At 41.8% G+C, this 20,620-nt stretch overlaps 1 protein-coding gene across 17 annotated transcripts in view; it reads left to right on the plus strand.

The window, feature by feature from the left end:
* Positions 1 to 20,620, plus strand: part of GNL3L (G protein nucleolar 3 like) — a 91,604-nt gene that overhangs the window by 27,644 nt on the left and 43,340 nt on the right. For 6 of the 17 annotated variants that reach the window (XR_010154664.1, XM_054676612.2, XM_063803961.1 and 3 more), the window contains 2 exons: positions 2,553 to 2,772; positions 4,637 to 4,764. Coding sequence is in view for 10 of the 17 variants with exons in the window: in XM_054676612.2 (XP_054532587.1) it covers positions 2,553 to 2,772; positions 4,637 to 4,719 (303 nt within the window). In the remaining 7 variants the exon portion in view is untranslated. Of the gene's footprint in view, positions 1 to 2,552; positions 2,773 to 4,636; positions 9,412 to 20,620 lie in introns of those variants that run through there. The other 11 variants (XR_010154658.1, XR_010154659.1, XR_010154663.1 and 8 more) reach the window with 4 other exon arrangements.

The following is a 20,620-nucleotide window of genomic DNA, read 5'->3' on the forward strand; positions in this document are numbered from 1 at the left end:
TGGCCTGCTATTGAAGATCTGCAGGGCATGATATGATGACTCCTAGAGGTTTTTTCAGCCTCTTCTTCTGCCAGTCCATCCCCCATCTCTGCCCTTGAGGAGTTCATATTTTAGTGGGTTTCAGACACAGACATCCGCACTGTGATGGGAGACACATAGGGTGCGGATAGGGGTCGAGGTTGGGACAGCATGGATCCAAGGACCCTAACCTGTACTACCTGTGGGTCAAGGAAGTCTTGCTTGAGTCATGTATTAGTCCGTTTTCATACTGCTATAAAGAGCTGCCTGAGACTGGGTAATTTATAAAGGAAAGAGATTTAATTGACTCACAGTTCGGCACGGCTGGGGAGGACTCAGGAAACTTACAATCATGGCAGAAGGTGAAGGGGAAGCAGGCACCTTCTTCACAAGGTGGCAGGAAGACGAATGAACACAGGAGGAACTACCAAACACATAAAACCATCAGATCTCATGAGAACCCACTATCATGATAAGAGCATGGGGGAGACCACCCCCATGATTCAATTACTTCCACCTGGTCTTTCCCTTGACATGTAGGGATTATGGGAATTATGGGGTTTACAATTCAAGATGAAATTTTGGGTGGGGACACAGCCAAACCCTATCAAGCCACGTCTCGAAACCTGAGGAGTTCTCTGGGCAAGGGGGTCAGCAGCATGTGGTCCAGGACCCAGCCATGTCAGCCAGGCTGGTCTCGAACTCCTGACCCTAAGTGATCCGCCCTCCTTGGCCTCCCAAAGTGTTTGGATTACAGATGTGACCCACTGCGCCCAGCCAGAGACAGACACTGTTTTTGGTACTTAGGTGTGCTCTATGTTTTTTCAGTGTTCAGTCAGGAATGACCCCTCCCCATCAGTAGTATGTTGACCACCACTATCATCCCTAACCTCAGTCACTCATCCTTCATGTTTCTGATGGGCAGTTACCATACTCTGATTAGTGGTATAGATCATTGTACCTTCTTTAGCCTGGTTGTTTCCTGAAGATGGAACCGAGGCCGGGCGCGGTGGCTCATGCCTGTAATCCCAGCACTTTGGGAAGCCAAGGTGGGTGGATCACCTGAGGTCAGGAGTTCAAGGCCAGCCTGGCCAACATGGTGAAACCCCGTCTCTACTAAAAATAAAAAAAATTAGCCAGGTGTGGTGATGCACGCCTATAATCTCAGCTACTCGGGAGGTTGAGGCAGGAGGATTGCTTGAACCTAGGAGGCACAGGCTACAGTGAGCCAAGATCATACCACTGCACTCCAGCCTGGGCAACAGAGCAAAACTCCGTCTCAAAAAAAAAAAGATGGAATGGAGTCACTCATTTCTCTGTCCCAGCATTGCCCCACACAGAGCTGGACACAAAGTAGATGTCAAAAAAAAATTTTTTTTTAAGACAGGGTCTTGCTCTGGCACCCAGGCTGGAGTGCAGTGGTGTGATCTTGGCTCACTGCAGCCTTGAACTCTGGGCTCAAGCAATCCCCCCACCTCAGCCTCCCAAGTGCCTGGGATTACAGATGCAAGCCACCATGCACAGCTAATTTTATTTTTATTTTTATATTTTGAGACAGGGTCTTGCTCTGTTGCCCAGGCCGGAGTGCAGTGGTGCAGTCTTGGCTCACTGCAACCTGCACCTCCTGGGTTCAAGTGATTCTCCTGCCTCAGCCTCCCAAGTAGCTGGGATTATAGGCACCCCTCACCATGCCTGGCTAATTTTTGTATTTTCAGTAGAGAAAGGTTTCACCATGTTGGCCAGGCTGGTCTCGAACTCCTGACCTCAAGTGATCTGCCTGCCTCAGCCTCCCAAAGTGCTAGGATTACAGGAGTGAGCCACCACGCCCAGCCTCCCAGCTAATTTTTAACAGAATTGTTTGTAGAGACGAAGGTCTCATTTTGATGCTTAGGCTGGTTTCAAACTCCTGGGCTCAAGTGATCCTCCTGCCTTGGCCTCCCAAAGTGCTAGGATTACAGACCTAATCCTAGTGAACCACTGCGCCTGCCAGAAATTTTTTTTTTTTGAGACAGAGTCTCTGTTACCAGGCTGGAGTGCAGTGGTGTGATCTCGGCTCTCTGCAACTGCCGCCTCCCAGGTTCAAGCGATTCTCTTGCCTCAGCCTCCCGAGTAGCTAGGACTACAGGCATGTGCCACCATGCCCAGCTAATTTTTGTGTTTTTAGTAGAGACGGGGTTTCATCGTGTTGGCCAGGATGGTCTTGATCTCTTGACTTTGTGATCCACCTGTCTCAGCCTCCCAAAGTGCTGGGATTATAGGCATGAGCCACCGTGCCCGGCCTACCTTTTCATTTTATTCTTGTAGAAGCCATGCAAACTACCCCTTATCCACCCCCCGTTTGACAGATAGGGAACTGAGGCTGAGAGTTAACTAAGCACCTGCTGGAGTGTGGTGGGGCCAGAATTGGAGCCTAGTTCCACATGGCTCCAGGCTCCTGTTCTTACCCAAGCCTGTGTCCCTGCCTTTTCTGCAGAAGTCTTTGGAGGTTCTCTGGGGGTTAAGACCTCATCGTTACGTTTTCTGTCTCTTCCTAGATTGGAGATCTCACTGGGTATTGCACCAATCCGAACCGTCATCAGATGGGGTGGGCTAAACGCAATGTGGACCACCGCCCTAAGAGCAACAGTATGGTGGATGTCTGCTCAGTGGACCGCCGCTCAGTGCTGCAGAGGATCATGGAGACGGACCCCCTGCAACAGGGCCAGGCTCTGGCATCTGCCCTGAAAAATAAGAAGAAGATGCAGAAACGTGCAGGTGGGAGCCCCTGACCAACCCTGTGCTCTGAAAGGGGCCCACATGGGATCTTTTTTTGTTTTTTTTTTCTGGCTCACTGCAGTCTCCGCCCCCTGGGTTCAAGCGATTCTCCTGCCTCAGCTTCCTGAGTAGCTGGGATTACAGGCACCTGCCACCATGTCCGGCTCATTTTTGTATTTTTAGTAGAGACGATGTTTCGCCATGTTGGCCAGGCTGGTCTCAAACTCCTGACCTCAGGTGATCCACTTGCCTCGGCCTTCCAAAGTGCTAGGATTACAGTTGTGAGCCACTGCACGTGGCCCCACCTGGGATCTTGATTGGGGCTCCTGAATGAGTATTTCTCTGTGTCTAGCTCCAGTCTAGGGTTGGGGGCAGGGATGAGCTAGGAGGCTCAACTACTAGCACAGTGGCTCTCAAACTTCAGCTCGCATCAGGATTCCCTGGAGGGTTTGTTAAAACACAGATTTCTGTGCCCCTCTCTCATAGTTTCTAATTGAGTAGGTCTTCTGTGGGGCCTGTTAGAATTTGTATTTCTAACAGGTTCCCAGCTGATGCTATTTCTCTGGGGATCACACTGGGAGAACCACTGGCCTGCCTAGTCTATGTATCAAATAACGACCATTTATTTATCAGGTACTCTCTATGTGTTAGGTAGCTTGCAGGCTATATATCAATAGGCAATATACTCAAAATCCTACAGGTACAAGAGGATATACAGTAAAATCTCTCCCACCCGCTAGTCATCCAGACCGCCCCCTCGTCAGCCAGTTAGTTTATTGTGTCTTTTCTGAGACACAAGCAAATATCTATATATTCTTTGTTCTCTTTTTCCACACAAATGCCAATCTACTGGACACATGGTTTTGCCCTATCATTTTTCCACTCACTATATCTTAGGGATATGTCTATGTTAATACACAAAAGAACTTCTTCCCCTCGTTTTAATGGTGGTACATTGTGTAGCTGGCCCATTTGGGTTTCCATGCTGTACTTTTCACTAACTCATTGCAAAAGTCTTCCCCTTATTTGATAAGTGAGAAAACTGAGGTCCAGAGACATTAAGTGACACGCTAAAGGTAAGACAACTTGTAGTTGATGGAGCCAAAATACAGACTTTGGGTTGATTGACCCCAACAGCCCTATTCTTTGAACTAGATTGTGTTCTGTAACCAAACATACACAATCAGACATTCACTCTTGGCCTGGCTCCACACTGAGTCCTGGGAATTCAGATGAATTGCCTTTGAACTCCTAGTCTTATTAGGGAGTGAGGAGGAGACAAGAAAACAGACCTTGGCAGCACGAGCACATAGTAATCACGTTGAAGACCCAGCAAGCACAGTGAGGGAACCTAACCCAGCCTGGGGATGGTGGTTGGATAGGGGTGATCAGAGAAGGCCTCCTGGAGGAGGTGAAGTCTGGGGGGCATCCTGAGGAACAACAGGGTGTGTCTGGGGGATGGGAGGTGTGCGTGGTGAACGTTCAGGCTTATGGCGAACATACAGCCATGTTGCCCTTTGCTGTGAGAGCTTTGTTTTGAGGGTAATGGTATAGCACTAAGTTTGACATAGTAAAAGAAAATTATTGCTTTGGTATTTGGACAAAAATACTTGGAGCCCAGTGAGTCTGAAACCCTGAGATAGAAGCTGTGTTGGGATGATCATTTCACAGATAGAAAAATGGATTGTCTACCTGTGAAGCTGAGCAGTGGCTTCCAGCACTCACCAGTTTTGTGGTAGTGTTTGGGGGTAAGTGAGCCAGTTCAGGAGCTTGGTGTAGACCAAGGTAGATGTAGGCCAGCGTCAGCAGGCCTCCTGGTGGCAAGCCAGCCACCAAAAGATTGCCTGTATTTCTCCATTTGCAGATAAAATCGCCAGCAAGCTGTCTGATTCCATGATGTCTGCTCTCGACCTCTCTGGCAATGCTGATGATGGTGTTGGTGACTAATCGACTGATCTCACTTCCCTTCCGCTCCAAGCACCAGTTCCGGTGGTACGGGGGAATACCAGTGAAATAGTTTGGTTCTCCCTGAAGCATCTGCATATTGAAAGAACGCTTTCCCCACTGTGTGTCTTCTCCCCCTCCTCCAGTAAAAACAGTCCCGGCTAGGTGCTGTGGCTCACGTCTGTAATCCCAGCACTTTGGGAGGCCGAGGTGGGCAGATCACCTGAGGTCAGGAGTTCGAGACCAGCCTGGCCAACATGGTGAAACCCCGTCTCTACTAAAAATACAAAAAAATTTAGCCGTGCTTAGTGGCAGGTGCCTATAATCCCAGCTACTTGGGAGGCTGAGGCAGGAGAATCGCCTGAACCTGGGAGACTAAGGCAGGAGAATCGCCTGAACCTGGGAGGCAGAGGTTGCAGTGAGCCCAGACGGCACCATTGCACTCTAGCCTGGGCAACAACACGAAACTCCGTCCCAAAAAAAAAAAAAAAAAAAAAATCCCAAGGGGCTGCAGCTGCCAAACCCAATACCCTCTATTTAACCCCTACTCTGTTTTACAAGAGAAATAAAAGAAGTATCAGCAGAGCTCAGGTGCTAACACCTGTTGAGGACTGACCTACAAAACTCTGCCTACAAAACTCTCTTAGACAGGTGAATATGCCACTAGAAGTTAGGTTGCTGGTAGACCTGGGGGTCCCTCCGGGAGGGTGATGGTTTCTTTACCACCCCACAGGAGATTTCAGTGGCAAGGCATGCCTGCAGTGGGCTTTGGGCCATGCATCTTCCAAGTCCATAGGTCTTCACCTGGGTGGCAGTGAGAAAAAGTAGAAAGTAATGAGCCTCCTGTGTCTCTGGAAGGTTCTAGGGATAGGGTAGAGGGAAGAAGAGAACAAACAAGCCTGGCTTGTGCTGAAGTATGGTAGGCACTACCCTGTTTGCGTGAAGAGAAAACAAAGCACCTGTTAGTAGGGCGGCTTTAGGGGGAAGCCCCGTCTTGGGGGCATTTCTGGGCAGATTGTGAATTGGAGGAATCTCTTTAACTGAAGTACTCTGGCTGGACCCTGCCCTTGTGTGACCATGTCTCCTATTGCACCAGCATTTGAATTCCATGGCTCAAGAGGGTTCTGGTACCATTTATTCACAGACTGTATCCTCGAGAGAGCTGCTATGTATGGGAGTGTACCAGCCAACTCCTTTTCCAGTGTCTGTAAGTCACCTCATTAAAGTATAATTAGCTGTCTCCTCTGGGAGATCCTACCCCATCAGACAAGGGCAGTGAGCCCAAGCAGTGCCAGAGGCCCTCAGAAAGGGATTAGGGTAGATGATTGCAACTGAAACACAGTCTTCTTTCTTTGCCAGGGTATTTTGGGGGTTTTGCCCCAAAATATACCCTGGGCATAGCATTACTGCAGTCTTGGATGTCTACCCCAAACTTCCACACCATCCTTCGACCCACAGCTGCACCTTTATTTATTTATTTTGCTCTGTTGCCCAGGCTGGAGTGTGATGGCATGATCTCGGCTCACTGCAACCTCTGCCTCCCGGGTTCAAGTGATCCTCCTGCCTTAGCCTCCCAAGTAGCTGGGATTACAGGCACCTGCCACCACGCCTGGCTAGTTTTTGTATTTTTAGTAGAGACGATGTTTCACCATGTTGACCAGGCTGGTCTCGAACTCTTGACCTCAAGTGATCCACTCGCTTCGGCCTCCCAAAGTGCTGGGATTATAGGTGTGAGCCACTGTGCCCAGCCCCACAGCTGCATCTTAACCTTGCCTTTGCCTCTGCCTCTCAAGCTGGTACCTCCTAATTTACATCCTAAGAGTGGAACCATGTGACAAGGACTGGAGTGCCATTGGCTGTGGACTGTTCAGGCAGGGAAGTACAAGACCACTCTTGTATTCAGGGGCAACCAAAGGAGAGAATTACGTACTTGTTAAGTACAAACTGCACCAAGCCCTGGAGACCCATTACCACCTTTAACCCTCAATACAGCTCTGCTAGTAAGGGATTCGTCTCCCCAAATGAAAAAAAAAAGTAATCTCAGAATGTTGGCCGAGCATGGTGGCTCACACCTGTAATCCCAGTTATGCAGGAGGCTGAGGCAGGAGAATCACTTGATCTCAGGAGGCGAAGGTTGCAGTGAGTCGACATCACACCACTGCACTCCAGCCTGGGGGACAGAGTGAGACTTCGTCTCGGAAAAAAAAAAAAAAAGTTGACAGGATGGCCAGACCCAAGTGGGCGTATTAAGTGGTGGTGCTAGGATTGGAACCCAAGCGTGATTAAAACCCTATGCAGGCCCTTTCCTCTATATTGTACTGCCTCCTTAACAAAGGAAGATTGATTAAGCCCCTACTTTGTGCCAGTCTCTGTTATCAAGTCCGTTAAATGCATTTAACGTTAAATTTTTTCTTTTTTGGTTTAAAAAACTCTAGTTTCTTAAACTACTAGTTTTTAGTGTCTTGCTAAAACTACACTCTGTGCTCTTGAATAGGCTACAACTTATTTCACACTATCTCATTGAACTCTCCTGGTATGTGATAGTGTTATAATAAAAAATTGCATACCAGGACAGCTAAGTCTATTTTGCAACCATACAGCGTTTCATAATTTAGCATTTAAAATACAGACAGTCCCCGACTTTTGGTGGTTTGATGTGGGATTTTTGGTGGAAAAGCAGTATACATTCAGAATGCACCTCTACTTATGATGGGGCTACTTCCTGGTAAACCCATTGTAACGTGCAAATTACGGGTTTATCAGGAGGTGACCCCATCGGTAATGGAGAAGTGCTGGGAGGTAAATATTAGAAATGGAAGTATCTAAATGAGTAAGAAACAGCATGGGAGCATAATTTGGCCAAAATCAAACAGAACTAAAGTAGTCATGTTGGTAAGAATTTGGGACTGCAGGCCAGTTACGATAGCTCTTACCTGTAATCCCTGCATTTTGGGAGGCCAAGGCAGGCGGATCACTTGAGGTCAGGAGTTCAAGACCAGCCTAAACAATATGGCGAAACCTCATCTCTACCAAAAAAATACAAAGATTAGCTGGGCATGGTGTCTCATGCCTGTAGTCCCAGCTACCTATGGGGCTGAGGCAGGAGGATCTCTTGAGCCCAGGAGGTCGATGCTGCATTGAGCCGAGATTGTGCCACTGCACTCCAGCGTGGGCAACAGAGTGAGACTGTCTCAGGGGGGAAAAAAAAGAGGAAAACAAAAAAGACGTTGGGAGTGCAGTTTCTCTACCTACAGCATATCTCAAAGGTTTTTTTTAAAAAAGTATTTTCTTAACTTTTTACCTTCATTTTTCAAAACAATTAGGGTACAATTTACATATAGTAAAGTTCACTCTTTATAGTTTTAGTTATGTGAGTTTGTACAAACATATACAGGAGTGAACCACTACCACAATCGAAATATAGTTGCATCACCCCCCTAAAACTCTCCAGGCCCTTTTGTAGTCAACTCCTACCCCCAACCCTCAGATTCTGCTAACTACTGATTTGTTTTCTGCCCCTATAGTTTTGCTTTAGTATGACTGTCATATCGATAGAATCATACAATGAGTAGGCTTATTTTATGCCTTCAGGTTTTAAAAATTATAAACATTTACATTACAGTAAAATTCACTCTGGTATACAGTTCTATAAAGCTCTGATAAATGTGTAGAGTTGTGTAACCACCAATGCAACCAAGGTACAGAACAGTCCTCTTAGCCTCTCCCTACCAAATTTATTCCTGCTACTTTGTAGTCAAAACCAGTCCCCTACACCCAAACCCTGGCAGTCACTGGTTTTTTTCTTCGTTCTCTTTTTTTTTTTTTTTTTTTTTGAGACAGAGTCTAGCTCTGTTGTCCAGGCTGGAGTGGTGCAGTGGCGTGATCTCGGTTCACTGCAACCTCCGCCTCCAGGGTTCAAGCGGTTCTCCTGCCTCAGCCTCCCGAGTAGCTGGGATTATGGGCGCCCGCCACCACGCCCAGCTAATTTTTGTATTTTTAGTAGAGATGGGGTTTCACTGTTTTGGCCAGGCTGGTCTCGAACTCCTGACCTCATGATCCTCGTGCCTCAGCCTCCCAAAGTGCTGGGATTGCAAGAGTGAGCCACTGCGCCTGGCCTTTTTCTTTGTTCTTATATTTTTGTCTTTTTTTTTTTTTTTTTTTGAGACAGAGTCTCACTCTTTCACTGAGGCTGGAGTGCAGTGGCGTGATCTTGGCTCACTGCAACCTCCACCTCCTGGGTTCAAGCGATTCTCCTGCCTTAGCCTCCCGAGTAACAGGGACTACAGGTGCCCACCACCATGCTGGGCTAATTTTTGTATTTTTAGTAGAGGCGGGGGTTTCACCACACTGACCAGGCTGGTCTTGAACTTCTGACCTCAAAAGATCCACCCACCTCAGCCTCCCAAAGTGCTGGGATTATAGGCATGAACCACCGTGTCCGGCCATATATTTTCGTCTTTTGAAGAATGTTATATACGTGAAATTATATGGTATGTAGCATTTTGAGAGCGACTTCTTTTGCTATGAGTAATACATTTGAGATTCATCCATATTTTTCAGTATATTAATAGTTCTTATTTCTGAGTCACTCCATTGTGTGGATTTACTACTGTTTGTTCCCCAGTTGAAGGATGTTTAGGATCTTTGCAGTTTTGGACGATTACAAGTAAAGCTGCTATAAACATTTGTATGCAACATTTTGTGTTTTCATTTATCTGTAGTAAATACCTAGAGTTGGATTGCTGGGATATATGGTAAGCATATGTTTGACATTTTAAGAAACTTCTAAACTGTTTTTCAAAGTGGCTCTACCATTTCACATTCCCATCAGTATGAAAGTTTCATTTCCATATCCTCTCTAGTACTTGGGGGTGTCAGTTTAGTTTTTAAATTTTTAAATTTTTTTATTTTTTTTATACATTTAAATAGAGATGGGGTCTCACTGTGTTGACCAGGATGGTCTTGAACTGCTGGCCTCAAGTAATCCTCCCATCTCGGTCTCCCAAAGTGCTAGGATTACAGGTGTGAGCCACCATGCCCAGCCAGGTTTTTTGACATTAAGTATGTGGTGGTATCTCATCGTTTTTATTTGCATTCTCTAATGATTTGAGCATATTTTATATGCTTATTTGCTATCTACATATCTTCTTTGGCAAGGTGTTCACATCTCTTGCATATTTTGGATTGTTTTATAATTTTTGAATTTTGAGGATTATATGCTGGATACAGGGGTGTTTTTTTTTTTTTTTGAAACAGAGTCCTCACCCAGGTTGGAGTGCAGTGGTGCAATCTCGGCTCACTGCAACCTCTGCCTCCTGGGTTCAAGTAATTCTCATGCCTCAGCCTCCTGAGTAGCTGGAATTACAGGCGCAGGCCACCATGCTTGGCTAACTTTTATATTTTTACTAGAGACAAGGTTTCACCATGTTGGCAAGGCTGGTCTTGAACTCTGGACCTCAAGTGATACACCCGTCTTAGCCTCCCAAAGTTCTGGGATTACAGGCATGAGCCATTGTGCCTGGCCAGTATCTTGTCTTCTCATTCTGTAAACGGTGTCTTTTTTTCATTATGGGAAAGCTTTATTGACACATTTGTTTTTATTTTTAAAAATTATGGTAAAATACACAGAACATAAACGTTACCATCTGATATGGTTTGGCTGTGTCCACACCTAAATCTCGAATTGTAGTTCCCATAATCCCCACACATATGTACCACATTTTCTTTATCCAGTCTGTCGTTGATAGACATTTAGGTCGATTCCATGTCTTTGGTATTGTGAATAGTGCTGCAGTGAACATATGTGTGCATGTGTCTTTATGGCAGAATGATTTATATTATGCATAACCAAAACTGTACTTATTAAACAATAACCTCCCAACCCCTTCTGCCCACAACCTCTGGTGACTGCCATGCTACTTTCTGTCTCTGAATTTGAATACCCTGATAGTCATATAATATTTATCTTTTTGTGACTGGCTTATTTCACTTTGCATAATGTATTCAAGCTTAATCTGTGTTGTAGCCTGCGTCAGAATTTCTTTTCTTTTTAATGCTGAGTATTATTCTATTGTGTGTATATACCACATTTTATTTATCCATTCATGCACTGATGGACATGTGCATTGTTCCCACCTTTTGGCTATTGTGAAAAATGCTGTTATGAAGATGGGTATGGAGATCTCTCCCCTTTTTTTGAGACAGGATCTCACTCTGTCACCCAGGCTGGGGTGCAGTGGTGTGCTCATAGGTCACTGTAGCTTCGACCTCCTGGGCTCAAGCGAACCTCCCACCTCCGCCTCTTGAGTAGCTGGGACCACAGGCATGTGCCACCATGGCTGTTAAATTTATTAATTTGTTCTTCTATGGATCATGCTTTTTGTGTTACATCAGAGGAGTCTTTGCTTAACATGAGATGACAAAGGTTTTCTCCCATGTTTCCTCCTAAAAGTTTTATAGTTTTAGGTTTTACATTTAGGTCTATGATCCATTTTGAGTCAATTTTTGTATATGGTACAAGGTATGAATCTATGCTTTTTAAAAAAATACGGTTACCCAATTTTTCTAGCAGTATGTGCTAAAACTTTGCTAAAGTCACTTAGTTCTAGTAGCTTTTTTTGCAGATTTAACCAGACTTTCTACATAGACAATCATATCTTCTGTGAATAAACATGGTTTTATTTCTTCATGTCTAATATATATGTCTGCATTTTTTTTTTTGTCTTATTGTAGTCGCTGGGACTTCCAGTACTACACTGAGTAAGAGTGGTGGCCAGGTGCGGTGGCTCACGCCTGTAATCCCAGCACTTTGGGAGGCTGAGGTGGGCTGATCACCTGAGGTCGGGAGTTTGAGACCAGTCTGACCAACATGGAGAAACCCCGTCTCTACTAAAAATACAAAATTAGCTGGGTGTGGCGGCGCATGCCTGTAGTCCCAGCTACTTGGGAGGCTGAGGCAGGAGAATCTCTTGAACCCAGGAGGCAGAGGTTGCAGTGAGCCGAAATCACACCATTGCACTCTAGCCTGGGCAACAAGAGCGAAACTCCATCTCAAAAAAAAAAAAAAAGAATGGTGAGCACAGGCATCCCTGTCTTGTTTCTGACTTTGGGGGAAAGTATTCTTTCTGCCTTTAACCATTAAATATGTTAGATTTTTGTATTGCCCTTTACTAGTATGAGGTGCTAAGGGTTTGTTTTAGGAATGGATGTTAGATTTTCTTAAATGTTTTTATGCATCTATTGAAATGATTACATGGTTTTTCTTTTGTGGTTTGTTTTTAATGTAGTTTTAATAAATTATATTGATTGATTTTCTTATGATAAACCAATCCTGCATTCCTGTGATAAACCCCACTTTGTCATGATGTATTATTCTTTTTTTTTTTTTTTTTTTTGTGAGACGGAGTCTCACTCTGTCACCCAGGCTGGAGTGCAGTGGCGTTATCTTGGCTCACTGCAACCTCTGCCTCCCGGGTTCAAGTGATTCTCCTGCCTCAGCCTCCTGAGTAGCTGGGACTACAGGTGCGTGCCACCACCCCCGGCTAATTTTTGTATTTTTAGTAGAGATGGGGTTTCACCATATTGGCCAGGCTGGTCTCGAACTCCTGACCTTGTGATCCACCCGCCTCAGGCTCCCAAAGTTCTGGGATTACAGGCATGAGCCATTGCACCCGGCCTATTCTTTTAATAAATTGTTGGGAAGTTATATTAGTTTCTATTGCTGCTGTAAAAAATTAGCACAGACTTTGTGGCTTAAAACGACACAAATCTATCATCTTACACTTCTAGAGGTGAGAGGTCCCAAATGAGTTTCACTGGGCCAAAATTGGTGTTGTCAGGGTTACACTCTCTCCAGAGACTCTAGGGGAGAATCCATTTCCTTGCCTTTTTCAGCTTCTAGAGGCTGCTTAGATTCCTAGAATAATGGCTTCTTTCCTCATCTTCAAAATAACTATGTAGTATCTTTTTTTTTTTTTTTTTTGAGACAGAGTCTCACACACTGTCGCCCAGGCTGGAGTGCAGTGGCACGATCTCCGCTCACTGCAACCTCTGCCTCCTGGGTTCAAGTGATTCTCCTGCCTCAGCCTCCCAAGTAGCTGGGATTAGAGGCATGCGCCACCATGCCCGGCTAATTTTTTGTATTTTTAGTAGAGATGGGGTTTCACCGTGTTGGCCAGGCTGGTCTTGAACTCCTGACCTCATGATCCATCTGCCTGGGCCTCCCAAAGTGCTGGGATTATAGGCGTGAGCCACGACGCCTGGCCAACAATGTAGTATTTTTTCTCTTTTCTGAACCTCTCTTCCAATCCTTATATCTTCTCTGACTCTGATCTTCCTGCCTCTCACTTAAAAGGACTCTTGTGATTACTTTGCATGCATTGGGATCATCTAGGATAATCTCCACATCTCAATATGTTTAAGTTAATCACATCTGGAAAGTTCCTTTAACCATGTGAAGTAACATATTCAAAAGTTTTGGAGATTAGGATCTGTAGATCTTTGAGGATGGGAGGCATTATTCAGCCTACCGCAGATGTAATTTGATAAATTTTTGCTTAGAATTTTTGCATCTACATAAGGATATTGGTCTGAAGTTTTCTTTTGTTTAATGTCTTTATCTTTGGTATCGGGGTAATGCTGACCTCATAGAATGGGTTGGGAAGTGTTTCCTGTTTTTGGAAGAGTCTGTGTACAATTGGTATCATTTCTTAAATGTTAGAGTTTACCAGTAAGTTTTATTTGTGGGAAGGTTTAAGACTACAATTTCAAATTTTAAAATATATATAGGGCTATTCAGGTTATATTTCTTCTTGTGTGAGGATTGGTAATTAGTATTTTAAAGAAAGTTCTTCATTTCATGTAGTTTATCAAATTAATTTTTGTAAAGTTGTTAATATCCTCTTATCATTTTGTATAAATTGTTAAAACGATTCTAAAATTGATAAGGAAATGCAAAGTAGTTAGAATGTAGTCAAAGCAACTCTGAAAAAGGAACAAAGTTGGAAGACTAACACAATGTGATACCACTTTTGTCATTCCTGATATTAATAGTTTGTGCCTTTTTCCCCTTGATCATCTGGCTAAAGATTTATCAATTGTATTGATCATCTCAAAGAATCACATTTTGGTTTAATTGATTTTCTCTGTTTTCTGTTTTCTAATTCATTGGTTTCTGCTTTATCTTTATTGTTTCGTTTTGCTTATTATCCAAAAAGTTTATGATTTTTGTGTTACTTAGAACTGTGTTATTTAACTTCCACATATTTGGACATTTTCCAGAGATCTTTCTGCTATTGACTTCTAATTTAATTACATTATGGTAAAGGAATGTACTTTATATGACTTGAATATGTTAAAACATATCAAAACTTGTTTCATGGCCCAGAATATGGTCTGTATTGGTAATATGTTTCATGTGCATTTGAGAAGAATAAATTTTGCTGTTGTTGAGTAGTCTTCTATAAATGTCAACCAAGTTAAGTTGGTTGATAGTGTTTTTCATGTCTACTATATCCAGGCTGACTTTATGCCTACTTGTTCTATCAGTTATTAAGAGAGGACTATCGAAGTCCCCAACGATAATTGTGGATTTGTCTGTTATTTTTTGTAGTTGTATCAGTTTTTATTTAATTGATTTCGAACCTTTCATGCTAGGTGCATAGACCTTTAGGATTGTCATGTCCTCTTAGTTAACTGACCCCACTATCATTCTGAAATGAACTTCCTTGTATTCTTTGTTCTGAAATGCATTTTGTCTAGTATAAATATAGCTGCTGCAGCTTTTTTGGGCTAGTTTAACTATGGTATATCTTTTTCATCCTTTTACTTTTTATGTATTTGTGTGTTTATGTTTAAAGTGCATTTATCATAGGCAGCATATAGTTGGTTCTTGCTTTTTTATCCAATTTGACAGTCTCTGCCTTTTAATTGATGTTTGGATCCATTTACATTTAATGTTATTATCAGTATGGCTAGGTTTGAGTCTATCATCTTGCTATTTGTTTTGTATTTGTTCCATGTATGCTTTGTTCCCTCTTCTCCCTTTTTCTGCCTTCTTTTGGATTACTGTTTTTTTTTTAATGATTCCATTGTTTTTTCTTCCTTGATTTATTAGCTATACCTCATTGTTTTATTATCTAAGATAATAAATATTTAGAGTTTATAGTATAAATGTTTAACTTCCTCCTCCTGGCTTTCATGCTAGTGTCATAAATTTTACTTGTAGATTTTATAAACCTTAAAATACATTGTTGTTATTTTTGTTTATACTTTAAGTCCTCTTTTAAAGAGATTTAAATAATAGAAAATAATTATATACTCACATAGTTACCATTTCTGGTATTCTTCATTGCTCTGTGTGGCTCCAGACTTCTATAAGGTAGCATTTTCTTTCTGCCTGAAGAACTTTCTTTAACATTTTTTGCATTGTGAGTCTATTGGGCAATGAATTAATTCAGCTTTTGTATGTCTGAATGTATTTTTTTTGCCGTCATCTTTGAAAGGTATTTTTGCTACATATAGAATTTAAGTTGATAGGTTTTGTCTTTCAGTACCTCAAAAGCATTGTTTCATGCTCTTCTCAATTATGTTGTTTCTAAGATGTCATCCTAATTTTTTTTTTTTTTTTGAGACAGAGTCTTGCTCTGTTGCCCAGGCTGGACTGCAGTGGCGCGATCTTGGCTCACTGCAAGCTCCACCTCCCGGGTTCATGCTATTCTCCTGCCTCAGCCTCCCGAGTAGTTGGGACTACAGGCACCGGCCACCACGCCCGACTAATGTTTTTATATTTTTTAGTAGAGATGGGGTTTTACCATGTTAGCCAGGATGGTCTCGATCTCCTGACCTCGTGATCCATCCACCCGCCTCAGCCTCCCAAAGTGCTGGGATTACAGGTGTGAGCCACTGTGCCCGGCCCTTTTTTTTTTTTTTTTTTTTGAGACAGGGTCTTGCTATGTTACTCAGGCTGGTCTCAAATTCCTGAGCTCAAGCAATCCTCCCACCTCAGCCTTGCGAGCAGCTGAGATTATAGGCGTGCACTGCTGCACCTGGCTTGAGACATCTGATGTCATCTTAATTTGTTTCTTCTATAGATAATGTGTTGTTTAATCTTTATCACTTTTGAGCAATGTAATTATAATATGCCTTGGTGGGTTTTTTTCTTTTATGTTTTTCTGCTTGGAGTTTATTGAACTTCTTGGATATTTAGGTTTATAGATTTCATCAAATTTGGAAAGTTTTTGGCCATTAATTTATCAAATATTTTTTCCTCTTCACCTGCTTTCCTCCTTCACAGACTCCAGTTACCTATTTTAAGCTGCCTGAAGTTGTCCCACAGATCATTGATGTTCTTTGGATTTTTTGGATTTTTTTTTTTTTCTCTCTGTGTTTTATTTTGGGTAGTTTCTATTTTATGCCTTCAAGTTCACAAATATTTTCTTCTGCATTGTCTAGTGTGCTGTTTGTCCCTCCAGTGTATTTCTTCAACTCAGACATTGTAGTTTTCATCTCTAGAAATTAAATTTGGGTGTTTGAAAATATTTTTTATTCCTCTATTTACCTGTTTGAACATACGGAATATAGATAACAAATGTTTAATGTACTTCTCTGATAATTCTAACATCTTTGGAAGTTCTCAGTCAGCTTTGTTTGATTATTCTCATTATGGGTCATATTTTTCTGCTTTTTTTTTTTTTGCATAGTCAGTAATCTTTGATTTGATGCCAGGCCCTGTGAATTTTGCCGTTTTCATTGCTTGCATATTTTTGTATTCTTATGAACTTTTGAGCTTTGTTCTTTGTTGCAGTTAAGTTATTCCGAAACAGTTTGATCGTTTTGGGTCATGCTTTTATGATTTGTTAAGCAGGTTCAGGGCATAAGTCTTTTCAGTTTGGCTGGATCATATCATCTGTGAATAAAATGGTTTTACATCTTCCTTTACAATCGATGTGTTTTTCATTTCTTTTTCTCAATTCACTATACTGACTAGGACAATGTTGTGTAGAAGTGGTGAAAGCAGACACCCTTGACTTATTTCCAACCTTAGGAGGAAAATACCGAGTCTCTTACTATTAAATATAATGTCTATTGTAGGTTTTGTAGATGCCCTTTATCAGGCTGAGGAAGTTCCATTTTATTTTTAGTTTGTTGAGAAATTTTTTTATCATGATTGAGTGTTGCATTTGTTACATGCTTTTTCTGCATTTATCGAGATGATTATATAGGTTTTCTTTTAATTCTACCAATATAGCGTATTGCATTAATTGATCTTTGAATGTTAAACCAACCTTACATGTTCGTGGAGTAGATAGCACTTGGACATAGTGTATAATACGTTTCATATGCCACTGGATTCATTTTGCTACTACTTTCTTGAGAATTTTTATGTCTATTCAAAAGGTATATTTGTATATAGTTTTCTTGTGATGTCTCTGTCTGTTTTTGGTATCAGAATAATGCTAGCCTTATAGAATAAGTTGGGAAGTGTTACTTTTATTTTTTGGAAGAATTTGTGAAAGATTTATTGTTTATTCTTTAAATGTTTGTTACAATTCAGCAGCAAAGCAAGCTGGGCTTGGGCTTTTCTTTGAGGCAAGATTCGTGATTCGGTATCTTGTTAAATTTCTGTTAGATTTTCTATTTATTGCATTTCTTCCTGAGTTAGTTTTGGTAATTTGTGTTGAATGTATTCGTATTTTTCAAGTTATTTAATTTGATGTCATAAAATTGTTCATAGAATTTGCTTATAATCTTTTTAACGTTTTTTCAGTAAGGTCAGTAGTGATGTCTCTTCTTTCATTCAGATTTGATAATTTGTGTTGTCTGTCTTTGTTTCTTGGTTAGTTTACCTAAAGTTTTGTCAAATTTGTTGATCTTTTTGAAGAATCAGCTTTTGGTTTCATTGACTTTCTCTATTGTTATTCTGTTTTCTATTTTGTAGATTCCTGCTCTAATTTTCATTATTTCCTTCATTTGGTTTGCTTTGGGTTCAGTGTGTTCTGTTTCTCATTTACTAAAGTACAAGTTTAGGTTATTGATGGGAGATCTTTCTTCTCTTGTGAAATAGATGAGTTTGTTCTGTTTTATTCAGCTCAATATATTTTAAATTTTCCTTGTGATTTCTTTTGTCCATGGATTACATAGAAGTATGTTGTTTAATTCCAAATATTTGTAGAATTTCCAAATTTCCTTCTGTTGTTGATTTATAATTTATCATTTTAATTTTTTGGATGAATGCACCTTCTATGATTTCAAATCCTTTAAAATGTATTAATAAGGCCGAGTGCAGTGGCTCACGCCTGTAATCCCAGCACTTTGGGAGGCGGAGGCGGGCAGATCACCTGAGGTCGGGAGTTCGAGACCATCCTGGCTAACACGGTGAAACCCCGTCTCTACTAAAAATACAAAAAATTAGCCGGGTGTGGTGGCGGGTGCCTGTAGTCCCAGCTACTCAGGAGGCTGAGGCAGGAGAATGGCGTGAACCCAGTAGGCGGAGGTTGCAGTGAGCTGAGATCTCGCCACTGCACTCCAGCCTGGGTGACAGAGCAAGACTCCATCTCAAAAAACAAAAACAAACAACAAAAAAATTCGCCGGGCGTGGTGGCGCATGCCTGTAATCCCAGCAACTCGGGAGGCTGAGGCAGCAGAATTGCTTGAACCCGGGAGTCAGAGGTTGCGGTGAGCCAAGGTCACGCCATTGCACTCCAGCCTGGGCAACAAGAGTGAAGCTCCATCTCAAAAAAAAAAATGTATTAATACTTATTCTATGGCATTGAATATTATCTGTCTTGGAGAATGTTCCATATGCATTTGAGGAAAATGTATATTCTGCCATTGTGGGATGGAGTGTTCTAAGGATGATATTAAGATCAAGTGGGTTGATAGTGTTCAGATTTTCTGTATCTTTGCTGGTATTTCTACCTTTTGTTCTAGCTATTATTGAACATCTGTTTGAAGCTTCCATATTATTATTCAGTTGTCTATTTCTCCTTTCAATTCTGTCAGTTTTCTTCATTTATTTTGGAAAATCTGTTAGATGGGTTTACAGTTTTTATATGTTCATGACAAATTGACCTTTTTATTATTATAAAATCATTGTCTTAGTCCTTAGTAACTTTTTTTGCTTTTGAAGTCTATTTTGTTTCACGTTAGTAAAACCATTTAAAGCCTCTTCTTAGAATGGTATATCTTTTACTGTCAACCCATTTTTTTATCTTTGAATACAAAGTGTGTCCCTTGTAGACTGCATATAGTTTGAACTTGCTTGTCACAGTCTGTGCCCTTTTATTGGAATATTTAACTTATTTATATTTTATTTTATTTTTTGAGATGGAGTCTTGCTCTGTTGACCAGGCTGGGGTTCAGTGACAGGATCTTGGCTCACGGCAACCTCTGCCTCCTGGGTTCTAGCAATTCTCCTGAGTAGATGGGATTTCAGGCACCCACCACCATGCCTGGGTGATTTTTGTGTTTTAGTAGAGATGGAGTTTCACCGTGTTGGCCAGGCTGGTCTTGAACTCCTGACCTTAAGTGATCCACCTGCCTCGGCCTCCCAAGGTACTGGGATTACAGGTGTGAGCCACTGTGCCCGGCCTTATTTATATTTTATATATTGTTGATATAGTTAAATTTATGTATGCCATTAAATTATTTGTTTCTATTTATCTCATGTGTTTTGTGTTTCTCTACCCCTTTTTAAATCCCGCCTTCTTTTTTGTTGTGGTAAAAAATACGTAAAGAAAAATTTACCATTTTAACCATTTTTAGGAGAAGAGTTCTGTGACATTAAGTTCATTCACATTGTTGTGAACCATCAGTGCATCTATCTCCAGAACTTTTTCATCTTCACCAAATGAAACTCTGTACTCTCTAAACACTAGCTCCCCATTCTCCTTTCCCTCTAGTCCCTGGTAAACACCGTTTTGCTTTCTATCTTTAAGAATTTGACTATTCTAGGAATCACAAATAAGTGGAATCATATAATATTTCTGTTTTTGCGACTGGCTTATTTCACTTAGCATAACGTTTTCAAGGTTCATCCATGTTGTAACAGTTCACAATTTCCTTCCATTTAAGACTGAATCATACTCCATTGTATATGTATCACCGTTTTCTACCCCAGCTTTTGAAGTGTAATTGACAAGTAAAACTTGCATATATTCAAGGTGTACAGTGTGGTGCTTTGATATGCATATCCATTGTGAAATGATTATCACAATTCTGCTAATAACATCATTATCTCACATGGTAACTTTTTTTTTGTTTGGTGAGAATACTCAAGATTTCTTATAACAAATTTCAAATATACATTATTATTAACTATAGTCATCATGCTGTACCATAGGTCTCCAGAAATTATTCATATTATAACTGCAAATTTATACCTTTTGACCAACATCTTCCCATTTCCCTCACCACCTCCAGCCTCTGGTAACCACCTTTCTACTGTTTCCAAGAGTTTAACTTTTTAAGATTTCACTTAGAAGTGAGATCATGCAGTATTTGTCTTTCTGTGTCTAAACTATTTTACTTAGCATAATTCCTCCAGGTTTACCTATGTTGTCACAGATGGCAGAATTTCCCGTTTTTTTTTGGCAGGGTCTCACTCCCGTTGCCCAGGCTGGAGTGCAGTGGCATGATCTTGGCTTCCTGCAGCCTCGAATTCCCCAGGCTCAGGTGGTCTTCCCATCTCAGCCTCCCAAGTAGCTTGGACTACAGGCGTGGGCCACAATGCCTGGCTAATTTTTTGTATTTTTAGTAGATACAGGGTTTTGCCATGTTGCCCAGGCTGGTCTCAAACTCCTGGGCTCAAGCAATCTGCCTGCCTCGGCCTCCCAAAGTGCCTGGTTACAGGTGTGAGCCACCGCACCCGGCCCTTTGTGGTAGTATTATCGTGTATTACTTCTAC

This window comes from Pan troglodytes, chromosome X (assembly GCF_028858775.2).
Source record: "Pan troglodytes isolate AG18354 chromosome X, NHGRI_mPanTro3-v2.0_pri, whole genome shotgun sequence".
NCBI lineage: Eukaryota > Metazoa > Chordata > Mammalia > Primates > Hominidae > Pan > Pan troglodytes.